Source organism: Rhopilema esculentum, chromosome 6 (genome assembly GCF_057945365.1).
Source record: "Rhopilema esculentum isolate cy_ngs chromosome 6, ASM5794536v1, whole genome shotgun sequence".
NCBI lineage: Eukaryota > Metazoa > Cnidaria > Scyphozoa > Rhizostomeae > Rhizostomatidae > Rhopilema > Rhopilema esculentum.
The window spans coordinates 10,731,655-10,752,274 of NC_142820.1; the positions used below are offsets into that span (position 1 = coordinate 10,731,655).

At 36.0% G+C, this 20,620-nt stretch overlaps 1 protein-coding gene and 1 non-coding gene across 3 annotated transcripts in view; both read right to left on the minus strand.

Annotated features, from left to right (window-relative positions):
* Window positions 1-212: 212 nt before the first annotated feature.
* The window catches only part of LOC135685907 (sister chromatid cohesion protein PDS5 homolog B), a 34,529-nt gene continuing 14,121 nt past the window's right edge, over window positions 213-20,620 (minus strand). Inside the window, exons 19-36 of one of the 2 annotated variants that reach the window (XM_065202000.2) lie at window positions 18,993-19,148; window positions 17,829-17,906; window positions 16,599-16,735; window positions 15,626-15,749; window positions 14,927-15,061; window positions 13,519-13,588; window positions 12,866-12,977; window positions 11,994-12,123; window positions 11,644-11,691; window positions 11,142-11,219; window positions 10,554-10,607; window positions 10,299-10,360; window positions 9,337-9,423; window positions 5,627-5,905; window positions 4,484-4,582; window positions 2,917-2,980; window positions 1,403-1,453; window positions 213-1,005 (exon numbers count right to left, since the gene is read on the minus strand). In XM_065202000.2, coding sequence (XP_065058072.2) covers window positions 979-1,005; window positions 1,403-1,453; window positions 2,917-2,980; window positions 4,484-4,582; window positions 5,627-5,905; window positions 9,337-9,423; window positions 10,299-10,360; window positions 10,554-10,607; window positions 11,142-11,219; window positions 11,644-11,691; window positions 11,994-12,123; window positions 12,866-12,977; window positions 13,519-13,588; window positions 14,927-15,061; window positions 15,626-15,749; window positions 16,599-16,735; window positions 17,829-17,906; window positions 18,993-19,148 — 1,791 coding nt within the window. In that variant the 3' untranslated portion in view covers window positions 213-978. The remainder of the gene's footprint in view (window positions 1,006-1,402; window positions 1,454-2,916; window positions 2,981-4,483; window positions 4,583-5,626; window positions 5,906-9,336; window positions 9,424-10,298; window positions 10,361-10,553; window positions 10,608-11,141; window positions 11,220-11,643; window positions 11,692-11,993; window positions 12,124-12,865; window positions 12,978-13,518; window positions 13,589-14,926; window positions 15,062-15,625; window positions 15,750-16,598; window positions 16,736-17,828; window positions 17,907-18,992; window positions 19,149-20,620) is intronic. The other variant, XM_065202001.2, reaches the window with a different exon arrangement.
* Trnae-cuc (transfer RNA glutamic acid (anticodon CUC)) lies at window positions 19,764-19,835 on the minus strand. The gene has a single exon. It is a non-coding gene; the product is annotated as a tRNA-Glu (tRNA).

The following is a 20,620-nucleotide window of genomic DNA, read 5'->3' on the forward strand; positions in this document are numbered from 1 at the left end:
GCTTGAAATGAAAACCTGTCTTATGGAAACTTTCATTATTGGAACCATCAGCACAACCAATTTTCTGGACGGCCGAGTCCTACATAGTTCATACCCTGATATAACAAAGTCCTATGAAAATATTATTGACAGAAGCTTAGAAATATTCTTACAAAGCAATCTTTACAAGTTGTTGCCATTAAAGATTAGAATTCAACTGACGAACTAAGGGATAAATCTCAGAACGGTTCATGGAAACATCAAACGCTAAAATACACAGGAACAACTGCATCGAACGGTGGTACTAAGAGTCACATAGTTTCAAAACATTGACACTAGTTTCAAATGGATTAGTTACAACAAGTTAACATACTAAAGACTACATGAAAATAACTGAAAGCAAAATAACGTTACAACTTACAAACAATGAAGTAAGGAGCACAATATCCAGTCACGGAACTTTCGCAGTTGGCTGTTCGTTAAACGCGACGAAACAGTGCTTCTAGTGGATTATAACGGAGGGAATGGAAGGGTGTCGGAATGGTACATAGGGTTCAGCTGTTGTTGTCCACGCTTTTTATTGAGAGAACATTTAACTTGATATCTCTAGTATTAAGTTAAAGGAAGTTAAAAAATCTGTCATAATTTTGGAGCACCCCAGAAAAAGTTGGACAGGAACTGCTACCCAACTGAGACGTTTTTATTATTGTTTTTTAGTAGAAGTTGACATCAACCTAGAACTGTGAATCGTAGCAAACGTACTAGGATCTTTAGGGATTTTACGAGAAATAGTTATTAAAATGCACAATATTTTTGTATCAAAGTATAAAATAAAGGTCTCTTTAATAACTGTACATATCAAACGTTTTTTATCTTTAAAGAAACACTTAAAAATATGTGTTCATCATGTATTCACCTGAAAAAGTTCATATTTTAGGCTCATCCAAATATATTTAGATTATTGTCTGCTTCGTTTTTGCGACGGAGGAATTTAGCTGCTCACTTTTTGCGTCTTTTCCTTTTTACCTAACATTAAAGCAAATGAAACATGAATTTAAAACATTTGCATCAACTGAATGCACAAATATAAACAAATTATCAACTAACAACGACAAGCAAAAGGGGGTGCTTAAAAATATTTAAAAACTTGAAGATGCTACCAACGAAACTTTCTTTAGAAGAGGTTATAGAGGTCTTTTGTTATTGAGCAGAACAGTCATCCAGGAGGCTCTGAAATGGCCTGACTTTTTCATCGTTTTCTAAAAGCCGTTTACATTTTACACAATTTTAAAACACAAGAGGACAGAAAATGTTACAAATATCTAATAACATAATTGTCACAGCTAAAATAGTCGGAGCCAATTTTCCAAGTTACATGGAAAATTTGTGGCAACAAAAAGTAAGATTACTGAAAAATACTTACACTCATCCCTTCAGATGGCCTCTCTTCAGGGACTATTTTCGGTTCTCTTTCCTAAAAGGGGGAAGATGAAAAGAAGATTAAAGTAGGATACTTTAATGGAATTTGAAGCATGAAATATGTAAGAGAGCTGATCATAAATATACAGAACCATAAACATTCGATGATCTGAAGGCAGAATTGCCATTTGGGATTCGAGAGGAAGCACATCGCTGAGGCTTACTCAACCTATGAATATCCATTAGGATTATAAAAAAAATTCTCGGTATAGACCAGCCTGAAAATTGGTAAAAATATATTATAAATTAGTAGTGCAAACTATTAAACACTATTGATCATTCAAAAAGCTATGAAATAATTGTTGACGAAATATGTTTAACAAACGATGGGAGTTACTCAGATGAACTTATCTTGGAAAACTAGCAACAATTTGCAAGGAAATGATATAGTAACTAGTTGATTTATGACTCACTGCACGTTTTGGGTTCACATGAAATACAAGCAGATAAATAAGGGACAGGTTTGTGTCTGCCCATCGGAGGCCCATCAACTTAATGATTTATTAAAACGACTGAACCTTTTCTAAACACACACGCATTACTGAGTGAACGACAGCTGCAAATCCAAACGCTGGTCAAAATCTATGATAAAGGCAGTCCAATGGAGATAAGTAAATCTTAACATGACAGTCAGTTGGTATTAACACACTCTCAAGGTTCTATTAAAGTAGCACAAATCCACAAAGACATATGTTACTGTCACACGTTGTCTGCATGAAATTCCAGCATTTGCGCAAAGGCTCGGCTTGTGTAACTCTGTTTTAAAGCTTTTATCAGAGGTTTAGGGCGTCAATATATCAGTATACTGGCAGAGAAAGACTAATACGGGTAGAATCTAGCTTGGGTGGAGTTGGGTAGCATAAAACGTGTGTGGAGTCAGGTAGCCTTAAACTTGGGTGAAGTCGCAGTACGTAGTCGGGTAGATTCAGTTGGATGGGACTTAGTCGGACAAATTCATAGCCGTGATAGGTCAACAAAAAGTAGGTGTTGTTGTTATGTGGCAAAAGTAGGTTGTAATTAAGTGGATTTTTAGAGTGCAATAATGACTGTACTATATGTAGACATTTAAAGTTTAAAGTGCGTTTAACAAAGTGTTACTGAAGAGCATTTTCTTGAAAAATAGCAAACAAGAGCGGTAGAGCCGAAAGAGGAAGAAAAAGAAGAAGATAAAGAAAAAGATAAAGAAGAAGAGGAAGAAGGATAAAAGGAGAAAGAAGAAGAAGTGGAGGTAGCCGTGAGTAAGGGAGAAGAAGAGAAAGAAGAAGAGAACAAAGAAGATAAGGAAGATCAATACGAAGAAATAGAGCAAGAGAAAAACGAAGGTGAAGAACAACAAAGAAGATGGCAAAAAACCTATATCAACCACCCTTGGGATTGTTGAGGGAAATGAAATGTAACAATTCACAATGTATAAATTGTGATAATAAGCTAAAAATAACGAGTCAAAGTTTCACAAACTTCTTTCTCCTGTTCTTTTTCTACTTCCTCCTCGACACTTCCGTCATTGTCAGTGGACTGAGTTCTGTGAGGCCAAAATCACGACATTATTATGTTGCCTGCCAGGGTGTCGTTCAGACACAACAAGGATAAATAATCGATTCGGCAAAATTTATAAGTTTTTGTCACCTCCTTATAACAAACACCAGTGGGCGCAGGGTTACTCAAGGTTGTATGGAGGTGCCCGTTGTATGGAGATAACTTCTAGACTTTGACCAAAGAAAATAAATTACAAGACACATTCCTTTGTTCGTTGCTTGAAAGTGTTTGTTATCGAGAGGTTTCCCTTCAGTGGAGATACTGCACATAATAAACAAGACAAATCTGAATATTTTTCAAAACGCTTTTTAATCTCAATACTTCCATCGATTGGATCTTAGAGAATAGATAGTATACGGCCCTTCCCTACGATTATTGTCTAGTAATTTTTGGTTATATATATTCTTTAAAACGTTATTCAGATTGTCGGGTTCTGCTCTCCAACATGCAAAAAAAATGAAAAGGTGCGGCCATAGAAAACCCCTTCTCAAAGTATCTACATTGTCAGGCAGGTCGCAGCATGAACACGAGACCCGCTTAAAAAGTTGAAGGCAGTAAAAGTCGTGGTGTAAGGTGTCGCTCTTGCATTCCTTGAATGGGAAAAGCAGGTAGACTACTTGAGGCAATATGACCTGCTTTAAAGGCTGGCACCAAATTTCGTTAATGGTTTTTCCTGGTATCAAAGCCATGAACAAAAAATTCAGTAATTGAGGTGACAAACCATTTGGTGAGCCGAGAAAACTAATATCTGAAATTGGAAATTGACTCTTCATAGAAAAGACCACCTCAAAGGATTATTAGCAGAATGAAAGTATTGTGAAACAGTACAGAAAGAGTTTAAGCTCAGGTTTCTTTTATGCTACTTCATGACATATATTTTTGCGAATATTGGAAATAGCAAGTACATTTCATTACAGTACAGAACAGCACAGAACAGTACAGAACAGTACAGAACAGTACAGAACAGCACAGAACAGCACAGAACAGCACAGAACAGCACAGAACAACACAGAACAGCACAGAACAGCACAGAACAGTACAGTACAGAACAGTACAGTACAGAACAGTACAGAACAGAACAGTGCAGAAAAGTACAGTACAGTACAGTACAGTACAGTACAGTACAGTACAGTACAGTACAGTACAGTACAGTACAGTACAGAACAGTACAGTACAGAACTGAACAGCACAGAACAGAACAGCACAGAACAGTACAGTACAGAACAGCACAGTACAGAACAGCACAGCACAGTACAGTACAGTACAGTACAGTACAGTACAGTACAGTACAGTACAGTACAGTACAGTACAGTACAGTACAGTACAGTACATAAACAGTACATAAACAGTACATAAACAGTACATAAACAGTACAGAACATTACATAACGTATGCCAACTTGTACAGGAAACCGCCAGCAAAGACCGCAGATGAGGCTGATAGAGCATGGCAGCTAGGAAGAACAGAAACGAGACATGATAAAACATACCGCTCAATCTTCTTTTGGCTCATTCGTTTTCTTGAAGAAACAGCGGGCGTTTCCTCGGGTACTACCTTGCTTCGTTTATTACCAGCCAATCGTAGATTTCTGCCAAATCAAATGTGTAGTTATATAAAAGATAAGGCAGTCGAAAGTGCACGCCATCTATTTGGCTCAGGCAGCAATAACCTTAATAAATACACTTTGACATAAAAACTGCTCTAAGCTTGCGTATCACTTCATCAGACAAGATCAATGCACAGCTCAAGGCAGCAAGTATGTTCTTATACCTACACAGCTATAGCTGAAACAATCGCTTATGAACAGTAGCGTTATCAAAATTTATTTATCGCCTATTTTTGGGACCAATTATGTGATATCTGATGAGAAAAGTGTGCGTTAAAATCAAGGTCTTCATTCCACGTCAGTAAGCATCTATTGGTTTATCAACGGTATTAAAGCGAAGACACTTTAAAACCTTTAAAGAACTCGCAGGCATGCCGTCTCTTACCACCAATTCTCCACAACCAAATTAAATTTGTTAAACGATAATTGTAATTTGTTTAGGTGATCGGAAATCTTGAGTGGTTACACTGGCTTTCCGTAGGGACTTGCTTATGCAGGGGCTTTTTGTCAACATAAAGAGAACAAACTTTAATTTCCCTGAGAGAATAACCCCACATTATCCACGATAAACAAGAAAAGCTTGCAGCTCTGAAAGGAACTAATTTCCGATTTTTTAACGTGATCAACACCATCTCTGTTACTTATGAAGTACACAAGGGTTAACGCCTAAAGGACTTCAAAGATATAAGCGTCCTTTCTATTTGCTATTACCGACACATGAAAATGCTTCAAGCATCAATACTGGATAGGCACATTTAATCAGGATAACTTATTTATCCGTTCTGTTTGCGTAATAAACATACGCGAATTTTCTCTCCTATAAAAAATACTGTATGATAAGTGCATGAGAATAAAACACTCCTGTTATTATCCCTATAGACCTATAGTACTCATTAAGTCTTGGTTTACCAACGAAAAAGACATTAATGTAAGAGCCACATCTTCGCAGATCCAATTAAACATAAGGGCGATTCGAGTAGTTTCACAAGAGGATAAAGGCCATTTTCATAATGCAAACAATCCTACCTCGTTTCTTTCTCCAGAACATCTGCTACCTCTTCAGCAAGCTCCTCCACAGACTCCGCCATCAGGGAACTTGCATCCGAATGATCTGCAATTTTGTCTTCTAACTTACCATCATCCTCTAAATCTGACTTCTTCCCTTTCGCCTTTATTTGGACTTCAACCGTTTCCTGCTCGTTGCTTTCGTCAACTTTGTTCGTTGAAATGACCGCATCGTCCAAGCCTGGTTCCTCTGAAATGTTCTCTTCTGCAGAACTGTCGTCTACGTTGTCTTCCACAGTCCTTCAAAAAGGAAACAAGTTAACATTAATTGCAGCAATAAAATCAAGATAACAAATATATCTAGCTGAATATGGCTAGTATAAGTAAGTTTTCCAAGAGTTTTCTGAGTTTTCCTTAGTTTTAAACTGGTTATCAAACATATCAAGATAAATGCTATTCAAAGGAAAGCCATAAGGACCTAGAATTTTATCGGGGTGGCGCTGAAGTATATGACGCAAGTAATTGTTAGTTGTTCCTTCACGTCTTAACACAAACGAACTTTCTGGAAACTGAAATCTTGAACTCTGTTCCTTTTGCCCCCGGCCTATGAACCAAAATTTTCAAAACCTGTGAGGGTGGGAACTACATTCGTTTGTTTTTCACAACTTCCCTTACAACTGTTTGCTGTGGGACCGAATCTCTTCTGGATTGTGCTTAAAACATGGCAAAACCTAAATAAAAACTGGTAGGGAGCCATCTAGCAAGTATTGTGTAAAATTTACGGGAATGCGTCGAAGCAGATACGCTTCATTTTAATACATTCGATTTAGCTTCCGTCGTAAAGGATTAACATCATTGTATATCCTGTTCTTGATCTTTTAGCAAAGATTGTGATGAAATTAGCAATGCTGAATAGACTATTTTGGATTAATCCAGTCTTGCGTTTATATTCTAGATGATTCATAGCGCTTTACTTGGCCTATTTCTTCTACTTTTGGTATAGGACGTAGGACAGACGACAGCGCTGGAATAAGAAACAACTTCTAGCTTTAGCAAGGACATTGTAAAATCGGCTAAGTTACAGCCATCAATTAAGAGCGAATGCAATGTAATACTCCTACAAATGGGATTAGAGTTTAGAAGAGAGGTGTTCCCTGTGTATGCTTAAGGATATTTGCAACGACACGTCTAAAGGTCGAGCTAGTTAACCACAATTCACTGTGTTTATTCAAAGTATTGGATAAGAGCCGGCTCTTTTTAATTCAAAGAATATCCAATTTAAAATAATTCTGACCAAGCTTAAGGACGGGTTTAAATTCGATCCAATGACAGCCGTACGTCCCATTTAACGTGAAAGGTCCAAATTAAGAACATATCTGATCATTAAAAACTTTCACATCACAGCTATTAATACATGTTTAAGAAATCCTTTTCTAAATGACTGACTCAAATGTCAGCTGCAACAAAACTGCCATAGCTTCATAATGTTATAAGAATAATACTTTTGTTTGACAATTATATCGAGAATGTTTCTATGACGCAACATTCTATCTTTACTGTTGACAACACTCTGTTGTATCTCAAGGTTGGAAAATCTTAAAAAGATAGCCATTGTTAGCAATAATATTGTTTTGAATTTGGTGTTATCTTTAAAACATTTTTGCTTCAAAATATTGAATACAACAAGGGAAATTGTTTTTGTGACTGACCCGGAAAAGGGAGGCGATAAAAATCTTCCAGACATGTACAAATGATAAGAGCCACCAGATCATAAACCAAGGGCTTAGAATGTATTGGAATTCATATCAAAATAAAATCCCGGGCTTAACCTTTTCAAATCTAAGCAGACTTAAGGTTCAACGAGAACGCTGACTTCATAAATCTAGCTAGAGGGAAAACGTCAAACCTGAAAAAACAGGTAAACGTTAGCACCGATAACAATAATTAGTTTCATGTTTTTTAAACTCGTCACTGCCTTATTTATTATTTTTGATTACCTCAAGCATACCTTGAGTTTCTAGCTAACTAGCTTACGTCGCAGAAGACAGAAAGTGACGCATTTAGCCAATACAATCTTCAAAAAACTGGGAAAGGTTCAATAGAGAACTGCTAAACATTGCCTGGCTTTGCATCGTTTTTAATTTTCTCGGGCATTTTTCATCATCTTAAAACCATTTTGAGCGGATTGTTACAATACCCGATTGAGTTGTTAATTAACTAGAATGAATTGGTTTTCACATAGGTTCGGCCACCTAGCTCTTGAAAAAAGAAGGCTCTTGTCTGAAGTTGCTTTTTGACGCAGAAGAACAGCTACACAACCGAGGCCTGCAGTTACACTTAGGGCGTCTCAAAGGCTTACAGATATCTATTTCGCGGTTTTTGATATAAATTTCATTGACAATTTGTGTTATATTTCCTAGAAATATTTCCTGCCACAAATTCTGCGAGAAGAATGCCAAAGAAGGGGTAACATCCTAATTATGATTCAAAGAATGCGCTATGTTTACAAAAGCTTTAAAGCAAGACTCGTCATTATCTCCAACATCTTTAAAGCATTGGCAACAGGAAACAGTGCAGTATTTAGAACTATTGCGAATGATAATTTTATAAGAAACACCTGACAACTTATTTAAACAAATGACTCTGGATTGTTTCTGTTTTTTCTCGACACCTCAAGGCCACACAGACAGCAAAGTAGCTAAGCAGATATAACAAACTATAAAAGTTAGATTGATATTTCAATTGAAAATTCATGTTCATTTTTTGGCAGTTTCCCACAAGAAATATCTTGAGCAAGATTGCTTTCACAGGTGTATCAATATTACTTAAAAACCCTTTGATTTACACTGAGGATGGCGATTTTCTCTCTACCTGATCAGGCAAATTCTATTAATGGTCGTTTAAGCTCAGTCACCTCTGCTAGACGAGCTGGAAATATAATTCGAGGACAACACCTAAGTCCTACAAAATGATTGGTTTTTGCTTCTCGCCAAACAAGATAAAGTCAGATTAACATTTTTTAGTTGAAATGTCATTGCGAGGGATTGTTCAGAATGACAGTCATTGTAGAATGTCTGCCAAGACTTTGTTACATCTGAACTACTTAGCCATACATTGAGACTGCCTTCAAAGGGCATATTCCAATAATGCGACACTTCAAATAACGGACACCACTCAAAACGAACAATTCCCAAAAACGGACACATCTCTTAATTAATAAACCCATCCCAATAACAGACATATCATATAAAGACCACCGACTAATAACGGGCACTTTCTAATAACGACCACCCCCAACAACGGACATCCCCTATAACAGACATTTCCAAATAACGTCCATCTCCTTTTAGTGAATACCTCCCAAAAAACAACTACATAATGACCCTGCCTGCTCAAACATTAAGCATTAGACAGATCCTATGACTTTTACAACAAGGTCTCAAAAATTATATCAAAAGCATCACTACTTCTGGCTGTCAGATCACCGACCACGGCGTGTTTCTTACAGGCTTGTGATTAACTATTTGCAGCAAATAATTTTAAAGCAATTCTTGTGGCTACCTCCAGTAATGCTTGTTTAGGTCTGCATGAAATACATTTCAAGGCAGATGCCTATTTAAGAAAGTCAATCATGGTACCAAATGATAGAAACTAACAATTAGTTAGAAATATGTTGCCAAAACAAAGTTTGTCTCTCTTCGAAACTAGAGGGTAAAATTATATAAACTCACAGGCAGTCCTTCTCATCCTGTTTTTCTTCAACCACTTTGCTCATCAAAACTTTGAATTCGTCCCCTTTTAGTCGTACTCTTGTGGATCTAAAAACGATTCAAGTAAGATATTAATAAAGGAAGGAAGCTAGGTGCTGTTATAACCGAAACTAGGATTGCTGGAGCGGAGCAGTTGATAATCTAAATAAAACATATAACGATTTGCTTCTTGAAAAAAGGTCTAAGAGCACACAAACACAAGACTTCTTTCACAGATCTGTGTATTGCATGGTTTAAAAATTACTGTCTATACCAACTGCATGGCTAACAAAAGTATGAAGATAAAGGCAAAGATCCTTCTTGCTTACAAAATGGATTCCCTTTTTCAAGACCATTTGAATGTTTCATGCAAAGAGCAATTTTACGCTAACAATTACTAAGTTTTCTTAACGATAGAATAAATTTCCTCTTTTCCTATCTTGTATCGCCCAAAATCAGAGACTGTCAACTCAACATAAACTATTGTGATGCGCATGTATGGCTCACAAGTATTATTGTAGTTGAGCACGGTCAAAGAAGGTGTAGGGTAATTAAAAAAAAGTTTATTAAAGAATGCCGTATGTTGGAATTGGTCCCCTCGAATAAGTCCCCACCCTAGAACTATAAATTGCCAATAAGTCCCCCCCTCGATTTGTTGATTTTTACCATCTGAGGTTGCCTATGAATTACCACAAAAATTCATACTTTTGGTAATAATGAAATTTTCATAAAGAAATTCCTATTAAAATACACGAGGTATTTTAATAATACGAGGTTGTTAATAAGCCCCCCTCGTAAAAGCCCCCCCTCGTAAAAGCCCCCCTCGAATAACCACCCCAACCAAGAGACGTTTGGTCCGTCTGGCCAGGCCTTTATTTTCGGTATCCAAACAATTGATGCCAAGTAAATGCAAAAGATTACGAAGAGCTTTTTCAATGCCTCACCTTTTCGACGAAGAAACCTTCGTGGGAACCGGCTTCATTTCAATGACACCAGGTTTTTTAGGCTAAAAGAAATTTTGAATAATTACTATTAAAAATAACACACAACAACAGCAACAACAACAAAAACTGGGTTCATTCTTCTGCGCAGCAATACTAAGTTTAAAATAACAGGTTTGATATTTGTTCTGAGGAAAGGATTAAATAAAAGGGTGAAAATTGTAACTTTTGCAAAAGAATAGAATAGCACTTTGTTACTTTGGGCGGAAGGTGGAAACTTGCAGGAAGATAGTTCTTCGTATTTGGCTTTGCCTGCAATTCAAGAGATCTCAGTCAAGGTTGCACAAATATGGATACAACAACAGGTTTGCACATGTATGAAAACCTTAATTTTAATGAACAGAAATATGAATTGCACCAAGAGCAGGAATAAGCACATCCGATGATTTGCAGAAATTGGTGATAATATCGGAATTTTTTCAAGCTTTGGTACAAATGGCTTGAAAAGCACTCTCGATTGTTCTAAGGGCAATTTCGAACAAGATTGTAAAAACAACCTGTTGAGCTATCAAAACACTGCAATTAGCACAAAACTCAAAACACTCCATATCTAAAAGACAATTTCAAAATGCATGACAAGAAGCATTCTATTCTAGCAAATTTCCCAGTAGCCCATTTATTCTGTTAAATTGCTGTACATCTGACCCTGTCGCTCAAAGTATAGTTTTAAGTTCACTCGATATACATGTAATTTCACTCTTCTGATAAAAAGTTCATATTTCATTCAAAAGCAAATTAAAAATCGGTGCAAAGGGCATTTATCAAGTGATTACAGTAATGACTTACTGGCTTCTTTGCGGCATGGAATAACTTTTTAGGAAGCACGGGATTACCAGGAAAATCCTTTAGAACTAGTGTGTGAATCTGATTAAAAGCAGAAACATAATAAGTCAGGGAAAGAGCTCACATAACAGGAAAACCTGGTCTCAAAAGATCTCACAAGACACAAAGATATGACTTTTCTTGATTACAGAGAAGAATTGCTTGACGAAAAAGCGAAGCACGATGCTCGTGAGGCAACAAAGGGGGTTCAAAACGAAAAACCGATCTTGAATAAACAAAATAGGTTATAACATACATAAATGGCTCTAATAAGGGCCACAAAGAGTATGTCGATGATACAAGAATCAAGCCTAAATTGTTGACTTGAATGTACTAAGCCTTTCTAGAAATATCATAATTGAGGAACAAGAAGAGCTATTTGGCATTGGAAAGCATTGGAACGCAAAGCATTGGAAAAACTGTAAATAAATCTCTAAGCATTTAATACAGTCCAAAACAATCATACCTTGTTGGTTAAAAGCCAAATGACAATATCGCAAATGACGTATAATTTCTGTGGAAAAATAATCATCGCGTTATCGGAGATAGAGAGTGGTGGCGATCAAATGTCAAGAAATGGGCGCACAAATGGCCTCACCAGCTACGGTCTTCATGATGATGTCATCAAATTCCTACTGAATTAGGCCATTGTCCAATTTATACAGTGTTTGGGAATAGTCCTAAGGCATGGCCTTAAAATATGAGCAACGGACATGCGAATAAAAGCAAGATAGATTGATGATGAGATTGGCAATATTATTTAATGCAGATAGCTACTTAAACATGTATTCTTGTTTCTAAAATGAAGGAATATACCTCATTTGCAACATCATTGTCAGGGTCCTCGGCATCTTGAACCTGTTTGATGTTTTCAGCTAGCTTCTTCAAGAAGCTTGAATTTTCTGCTTTCGAGCCGAGAAGAGGTTCAAGGAAAAACCACAAGTATCTGTTCAAAATAAAAACGAATACTTTAATAAGTTCTTGTATGAACTGATGGAAGTGCATATGAATCAATATCAGTGGGTTGCACCGAAGCAAGCAAGTCATTGCTTGCAACATCCTAGAATTTAAGTATGAAACTATTTCTTAAATCAGAAAGACGTCCATTAAAATCGTATTTTGATTTGTCCAAATCGAGAACTAAATAAACTTAAAACTCAAAGGGCTTATATGGTCATAAAAGTCAATATGGTTAAGATAATTGTCTTACAAGCCTATAAGGCTAAATTCAGCCGCAAAACTTTTATGAAGAAATTTTCGTTCGCAATTTAGTTCCAATTAAGGTTTTTGCTAATATTTAAGGTATATAAGACTTTGCCACGACAACGACTTAAAACTGTTTAAAAACCGAGGCCTGAGACCATCTGTTTAAACAAAGGAGGGTTGGCGCTGTTTAACCTTTTGCCTAAATTAACCAATTAAATAAACATCAGAACGCAAAAAATATTGATGATAAGTCCTTTAAATACATTAGTGATTTAGGAAGGCACTCAACTCAAGCCACAATAGATTAGATTTGAATTTGTCTGACTTGGCTGTCTATCTAACAGGAAATAATCAAAATAAGACTTATCAATATAATCAGTCTTCATTTTCTTTCCCTAGCTTAAGCATTAATCTGATCCTTAGGCTGAATTCATAAAATGAATTGGATTCAACAGTGAATGCAGAAATCATTGAAGGCTTACTCTTTTGCTTCGGACAAAGAATCTCCTTTTTTCGGATCGAAATCGGGGTTATGCGCCATCAGATATATGACATAAGGAAGTGCGTACTCTGGCAGAATCGTATAGGGCCGACCTGAAAAATGGCAAAGAAAACTCAAGGACACGGCAAAATTACTAGACACGACTTACTTTTTATCGCGAATATTATGCGATAAAAAGTAAAAAGAAATCTTTAACGCAACAAAACTAACATAAAATCAACGAAAAATAACTAGCAAGAACTGACTTATTGCCTCAAATGTATAGATTTAAGCTCAGAAACTGCAAAATTGTGCATCAAAATGTTAAATAAAATCGCCAGGACCTTTCTTCGTGGTATCTGTGTGTGTTCTTATTCTATCTATCATTGAAAATATAAAACTAACATATAATGACATAACAACAACATAAATGCGTATTTTAGCAGTTTTCGATTAATTCACGTTAAAGTCTAGAATATAAACTGTGTAAAATGAGATTGAGGGACCTAATCAGAGCAATAGATTACGAGGGCCAAAGTTCCTACAGCAGTGTTGACTTCAAGTTACCTAAACAGCATTCTGACCTGGTCTAAAGGAATTTAAATCCATACAAACACGATTATACATTCTGTTCGAAAAATTCTTTCAACATACTGGCAACGTTAGGGTTTTGCTTGATGTAATCTCTACGTGTCTGTGCATTCTTTGCAATCATTTGGCGTGCCTGTTGGGATAAATATATGTCAATATATGATGGTCTGACTATGTGGCAGAGGTGGCTTAACTATGACAGGCACATTCATAGCAATCTAACTTGAACTAGTGGTTTTCACAGTCCTCGTAAAATCTACAACGCTGAAATTCAATAATGAACAGATACTGAAATTGGTAGTTTTGAACGATAGAGACATTTTTTATTGGAAATAGATATTGATCAGAGATTCCTAAAAAAAAACAATTCAATCCGATCATATGGATTTGCATTCACGACTGCCGTTTGAATCAAAGTGGATCAAGAATGTATCAGCACGAGATTCGATCGAAACCTGGGTTATTTCTTGACATCTCTGATTATGTAGAATGAATTAATGTTTTTTGTTTCAACTGAGAATCTGAAAACAATATATCTGCCAAAAAGGTAAGGGTGCATTCAAACTTCGATCTGCCAACAGTTCCTATAAGGGAACTAATTAATTTTGAGGTCTGGTGGCCAAATCCTTTACTGGCTGGCAAAGGTTTCCACGATGTTACAACCAGATATCCATTTGGTGCTAGGGGGACTGGCGACGAGCGTCAAAGTCATGGACCGAACCAAGATTCCAATCTTCTGCAATGCAGTCAAGTGATTTAACCACTTGCATCTTCGCCTACAGATCAACCAGGGCGAGCTGTAGCCAAAAAAGCCAGGAACTTTTTCCGCACACGATAACAAAAAGGTTGTTTCATAGCCTTACTTAAATCCTAACATTGCTAAAGAAGGCCTAGCATTTAGGTCATCCTTTCTAGAAAGATCGAAAAGGAACCTTAGATCCAACTTTCGAAATTGGTAGCAGCAGTCAGAATCGTAGCCCCTTTACTGCCATTATTGAAACTCTTATTAATTTTCAGGGGGATGATTAAAGTGTAAGCCTAACAGCAATGCATAATAGCCTTAGCCTTTAATGCTATGTGGGGCAGTCCAGACATGGATTAAATTAGATATGATATTTAGACCGCTTGATTAGGGTTCCATTTATCACCTACCAGAAGGTCTCTCTGCGAAAAGGAAAGATTTTTGCCCGTATCGATAGCCTTCATATGGGATCGGTGAAAATTATTTCAAATCCAATAACTAGAGAAAACCGACACAGTTGACATAGAGTAAAAGGGCCGCAGCACAAAACATTATTGGGGCTCAAGGTAGGGGGCCAGAGGGAACCCATGTGATGTTTTGGTACCATGTCCATATTATTTTATGAAATAATATGAAAAGAGTTGCATCTATCTGTTTGACAGGTCCGTTATCACAAAAGTTCAATGATCACAACAATAGTCAACGAAGACAGCTAGTTATTGATTATACCTGATTCCTTCGATCCTTGGATGGGTCGACAGCAGAAAGCATGAAAAATGCCAGATAGTCTAAAGGCAGCTTTAGTACTTCAAGGGCCTTGTGAAGCTTGACTGAAAATTTCTGACGCACTTCATAACACGAATCCTTTAAGAAAAGTGGGATGAACATTGGTAAAAAAAATCAAACAAAATAGTAGAATCGTTAAGAGTATTTTACTAAAAACACCTAGAAAGTTTTGTTGGCTTTCAGTTCCCCCTAGTCTTCTGATAATCTGTCTACTAAGAAAAGCTTCATCAGACAAGGTAATCAATGCCCATTCTAGATGAATTCCATTGTTTTAAGCTTTGGCTAATATAGGGAACAACGTCTGTCTCTACGTTTAACATACCTAGTTGGTATGATGCCGTTTATATAGGCATTTAGATGCCACAATCTGTAAATGACGTCAACCAAAGAGAGGGGAAGTTAAGGCGACATGAGAGTAAATAAGCATATATATATATATATATATATATATATATATATCTACAAAAAGCCTTAGCAGTCATAGCATTACAAAGACATAGCGTTAAGCTGTATTCTGCGTGTAGTGTAACATACTGGAAATTTTACTGGAAACATACAGGAATCTTTGAAGGAAAATGCTTATGAATTGAGCGCAAGTTTTCCTTAAGTAATTTCTAGACAAGCACAGTGTGTTCAATATACCTGAACCGTCCAGGCAATCCGTAAGAACTGTTTAACAGAAATGACGTCAGCATAATGGACATTTTCAACAAGTTTTAAGATGCCATTGGCAGCAGCCAGCCGCATTCTTGACTTGTCTTTGTTTCTATTGGAAAATCATACAAACCATATCAAAAGTTAGAAAAGCAGACAGCTCCAAACGTTCCTGCTATCTGGCTACATGTCAATTCGACTTTTATAGTTACATAGCCTATAGTGTATAATTTTATAGACATGTGACGTCATTGTAACGTCATTTCGGGAAGTTTCGGGGTGTTTAACAGATCATCTATTTGGTACCATTATATTTTGCATCACATGTGTTATAAAGGGAAATTGGTTTTGCTTTCTATTAAGAGACTTGTAAAAAATAGCTATGAATGTATTCGCTTCCGGTTAAACTGACCTTCTAACGAAGAAACAAGGAAGTAACAAAATACTTCATCAGCCATTTTGAATCAACTTCATTGTTAGATGGGTTAAGCTGATAGGTTAAGCTAATTCATTTTCAAAACTTTCAATATTAACCTGAGGAATTATAACTAAATCACTGAGCCAAGTTTTTAAAAATTCATCGCAAATGTATAACCAGAATGTAAACTTCACAAAGTTTGTAAGATCAACCTCAAAGTTTTGAAATATGGATGTATAAGGTTCATTAAACTTTCAGGAAATGTCAGCAATCACCGGAAATAAAACTTTTAGCAGTTCATTAATCAAGTGATACGAGCTGAAAATTTCTTCATCATCAAATAAAAAGGGTTTACCCAAACATTATGAAAAGATCTCAAATAAACTTTGCTGATGCAAGATCTAAGTCTTAAGGATATCTAAATAGCCAAGATGAATCTTTCCCTTATCAATGAGATTTTCATTAACTTGTTCCTAAAAGAATCCTTACTGTTCTTAATTTTACTATTAACTGTTTTAAATGTCATGCGAAAAGGATACCAACCTGAGCAGTCCTTGTTCATTGACGTCACCATCATTCTCGAGTATGGTGTTCAGCAGTCGAAAAACAGGAGTGGCTGCCTTGGAAAAGTTTGACTGAAGACCAAGAAGCCATTTCACCATTAGCTTAATACCTTGAATCTACAAAAGCAAACAAATGTTTTTATGCTACTGCCTATCAATTATAAACATAATAAATACATAATGAATCAGAGAAAAAACTCTAAACCAACTCTATAACAACAAACAAAAGACGTTAGGATCATTACCCACGGATGTCCGACATTACCCAAAGGAAGTGACCAGCACCGATTTCAGAAAAACAACAAAAGTATTGTGATACAAAAATAAACTCATCAGAAAATTCCTTATAGATACGGTGTCCTACGAACAAACAATGTTATCGGAAAGAAATAGTGGTAATGAAAGATTGGCAAAACAATTACAGGTGTCCGACATTACCCATGACTACCCTAGATCAAGAAGGACAGTCTAGTAGTCGTGACTAAATGATAATCTCCTGCAATTTTAAAATTGACTTAATAAAGACGTCAACAGAAATAATTTGACAAATGATACGAAATAATTTCGACTCGAGTCACTTGGTCATGACAACAGTTTTTTCACGTTTTTTCACGTCAAATTGTAGGTTACAGTAGGTTAAATGTAAAAACTATCATCGAATGTTAACTCTAAAGAAACCAAGAAAAATAATCTTTAACTTTGCCTGAAAAAACAATCACGCCTCACGTAATCTGACAGTTAATTGCCTTGTCTCGTGAAAGTCGACTTTGAGGTCTACGTTATCGTAGTCTCTTGACAAAGTGTGATTGCATCTTCTCATAATTGTCGGAGTCATTTAGTTAAGATCTAATAAACTTGAAGACGTTGATGCATTACATAGGAGTGATATTTTCAAAATTTAACAGCTGAAGTATAGAGTTGTGTTACGATAAAAAATAGCTTCAAAACTTCATATTTCCATGAGTTGAAAATTTCATGGTTAATTTAAAATAACATAACTTGATATAGAGATCATTAGGGGCCGCGTACAAGAATCGTTCCTTTCAGTCTTTAGAAGAAAATCTATGTCAAAAATTCACTAGACGAAGTAAACATGCCGCTACTTGTGCTGCAGATTGACGATACCTACCACAAATCTGAAGAGCTCCATGAAAATTTAAATGAGGTTAAGGAATATTAATATTTTATAATACAAGAAATCAACTGATACCTTAAGTTGAGTCTCATTTGAAATGTCTTCTTCATCTCCCCATTCGTCGTCACTTTCTTGTGAACTGGTGGCACTTTCCTAAACCCAAAAAAACTTTCAGGTAAATTACACTAAATGAAGACAAAAGGTTTTGGAATCAAACTAGAATCAATTAAGATCTAAAGCAACAAATTATTAGCAGAACGATTTGATAATCAAATTTAAACTTTTACACACCTTTTACACACCAAAATGCGAAGTTAAAAGAAATTTTATAGTCTCTTTTGGACAAAAAATGCAAAGAAAAGAAGGAAGGAGAAAAGCTCACCGTTGCAACTTAAAACACTTTGCAAAGGTTTTGTAGAGATGTGACTTTAGCCTAGCCAGGGGAATACTTTCTTTGCTAGCTCAAGAAATTAGAGCATTTTCTTGCACAGCACAATAGAACCAAAAGAAAATCTTGAGATTCACTTATTTCTTAAAACACTTTCCCTTCTTTTGGCATTTTAAAGTATTATATAATTCTTTGAAGAAAGAAATTGTCGGCAAAATTGAGCTTGAATGAACTTTTAATAGGGACAAATTCGAGTCTCAATTATAAAATGTCCTAAGCAATAATCTTGTTTCATTTGATACACAATGTAATATTTAATGGCAGATTTTTTTGAGTGAAGGAAACTAATCTTGAAAACAAAACATAACTCATATTTTATATTACTATTTCTATCATTTTTTATTTAATTGTATACAGTTGGCTTTTGACAACCGCGTATAAAATACCTAATTCAGACGAACTATCAAGAAAATATTTACAACAATCTTTGCACGTGCATTTTTCACCCTTCCAATTTTTATCAGTTTTTTAAGCCTGCAAGAGAGGGTGAGCTTTTCAGGGTGTCAGGTGGGCTATTCCAGAGGGTGCTACCTCTAAAGGTCAATGAGTCGGTTCCATAGGCTGTACTTGTCGCTCGTGGTAGCATTAATAGTGAGCCTGTGTGAGCTCCTTTTGCTGAAAAATATTCTACAAAAAAGAAGAATTTTCGCACGACAGGCCTTGTATTTGCACTTCAAAGTTCGCCGTTTATAAAAAGTACCAATTAAAAGTTATACTTAAACTTCAAACAACTAGCTGCATGGAAATTTGAAGGATCGTATTAAAAAGAAGAAGATATGTTGAGCTCATACCCTATCCACGATGATAAGGTCCTTTACAACGAACTGGATAATAACTTCCTTGTGCTTGCTTTCGAAAATGTTCGGAGCCAAAGTGGCGACTTCACCGAGAGAGGCCAATGTGGTCATAAGGTTTTCTGCATTATAATCCAAGACCTTTAGTAAAGCCTAAATTGAAAGAAAAAAACAATATGATGATTGCTATTCTTTACTTGTTTTTTCAAATACTACGTTGTACATTCTTTTCAATTTAGACTCTTTGTACACTGTACCCAATGTACACTCTTTTTATAAGAACCAGTAAATGGCTGGATTGTTCTTAATTTGTCCTTGAACTGTTGCTAGCTAGTGCGATGTGAGGGTGTTTCCAGGCCTCATTTGCTAACAAAATGAGTGAGACATTCGTCGTTTGCCGACAAGTTTGAAAATTCAGCGAAAAAATACCCCTAAATAGCAAAAAACCTCGTTTTTGAGATTAAACATAGTCCAAATTACATTTTACAGTAGCTTAGCCTCAGTTTGTTCTAAATTTCTTCTTAACTTTTGACCAGTGTTGTTTGTGTTCTTTTAAAATTGTTCTTGAACTTCTTAGACTGAACTTTAATTCACTGGTTCTTGTAGTGTACATTCTTGTCAGGTTTTTCATTATTAACATAATTAATTTTTAGTGGCAAGCTGTATATCAGTTTTTGTAAATCACTTTTTAAAGTCGAAAAAATTTGTCCATCTGCTGGAAAGGAGGATCAAAGATGAGGGAAAAGTTTCTAGCCGAAAGAAAAACTACTCCCGTGCGGGGAATCGAACCCCGGCCGCGGCGGTGAGAGCGCCGAATCCTAACCACTAGACCACACGGGAGATATTTAAATACTGGGGTGGAAATGATTACATGGATATTATCAATTGTGTATCTTACCTAACTGGTCTTTTTCAAGCTGTATTTACACAATTATTTACACTATGATTATAATGCTCTCATCAAAGAAAATTGCCTTAAAAGAAAGCTATTTCTTGAAAAAGCCTAAATTATACAACCTGGGCAGGCAGTGCTGAGATTTGCACTCCATCCTCCTCACGTGCTATCAAAGACATACTGAAAAACTTTGGAGGAATCGGTGGTAGATATTGGTTGACATGATTGTGCTGAACAATGCAGAAACCAAAATTCAAACAAATTCCGACCATTTTCACTGTTGGCTAAAAATTATACCGAAACGCTGACAATATTGGGCAATGAGCACTGGTAGGTAGCAAAATTTGCTACATTCAAGGCTAGGTTCAAAGACAAGTCTTAGTTTTATATCAAATATAAATTATGCATTTATGTATTAGCTCTCAAGCAGAATTATGTATCAAAATCTGTGTGCCATTTTCAATCGGCCAAACAGCGAGCAATCTTTAACGATCAAATTTTATAAACATTTGCACTTCCAGCGTAAAGTACCTATGATAAATTTAAAAAATTGTATCCACTTCATAGAGTTATTCTCTTATAGCTTAAATTGGAAATTCAAGAAAATGTTAACTTTCCAGATAAATTCACAAAATCTATTCTCGGTAAAATGGTTTCTAGACAAAACGTCAGTTTCCTTAATCCTGTTGTAGGACAACCATATTGTTTGCAGAGAATCATTCCAGGACAG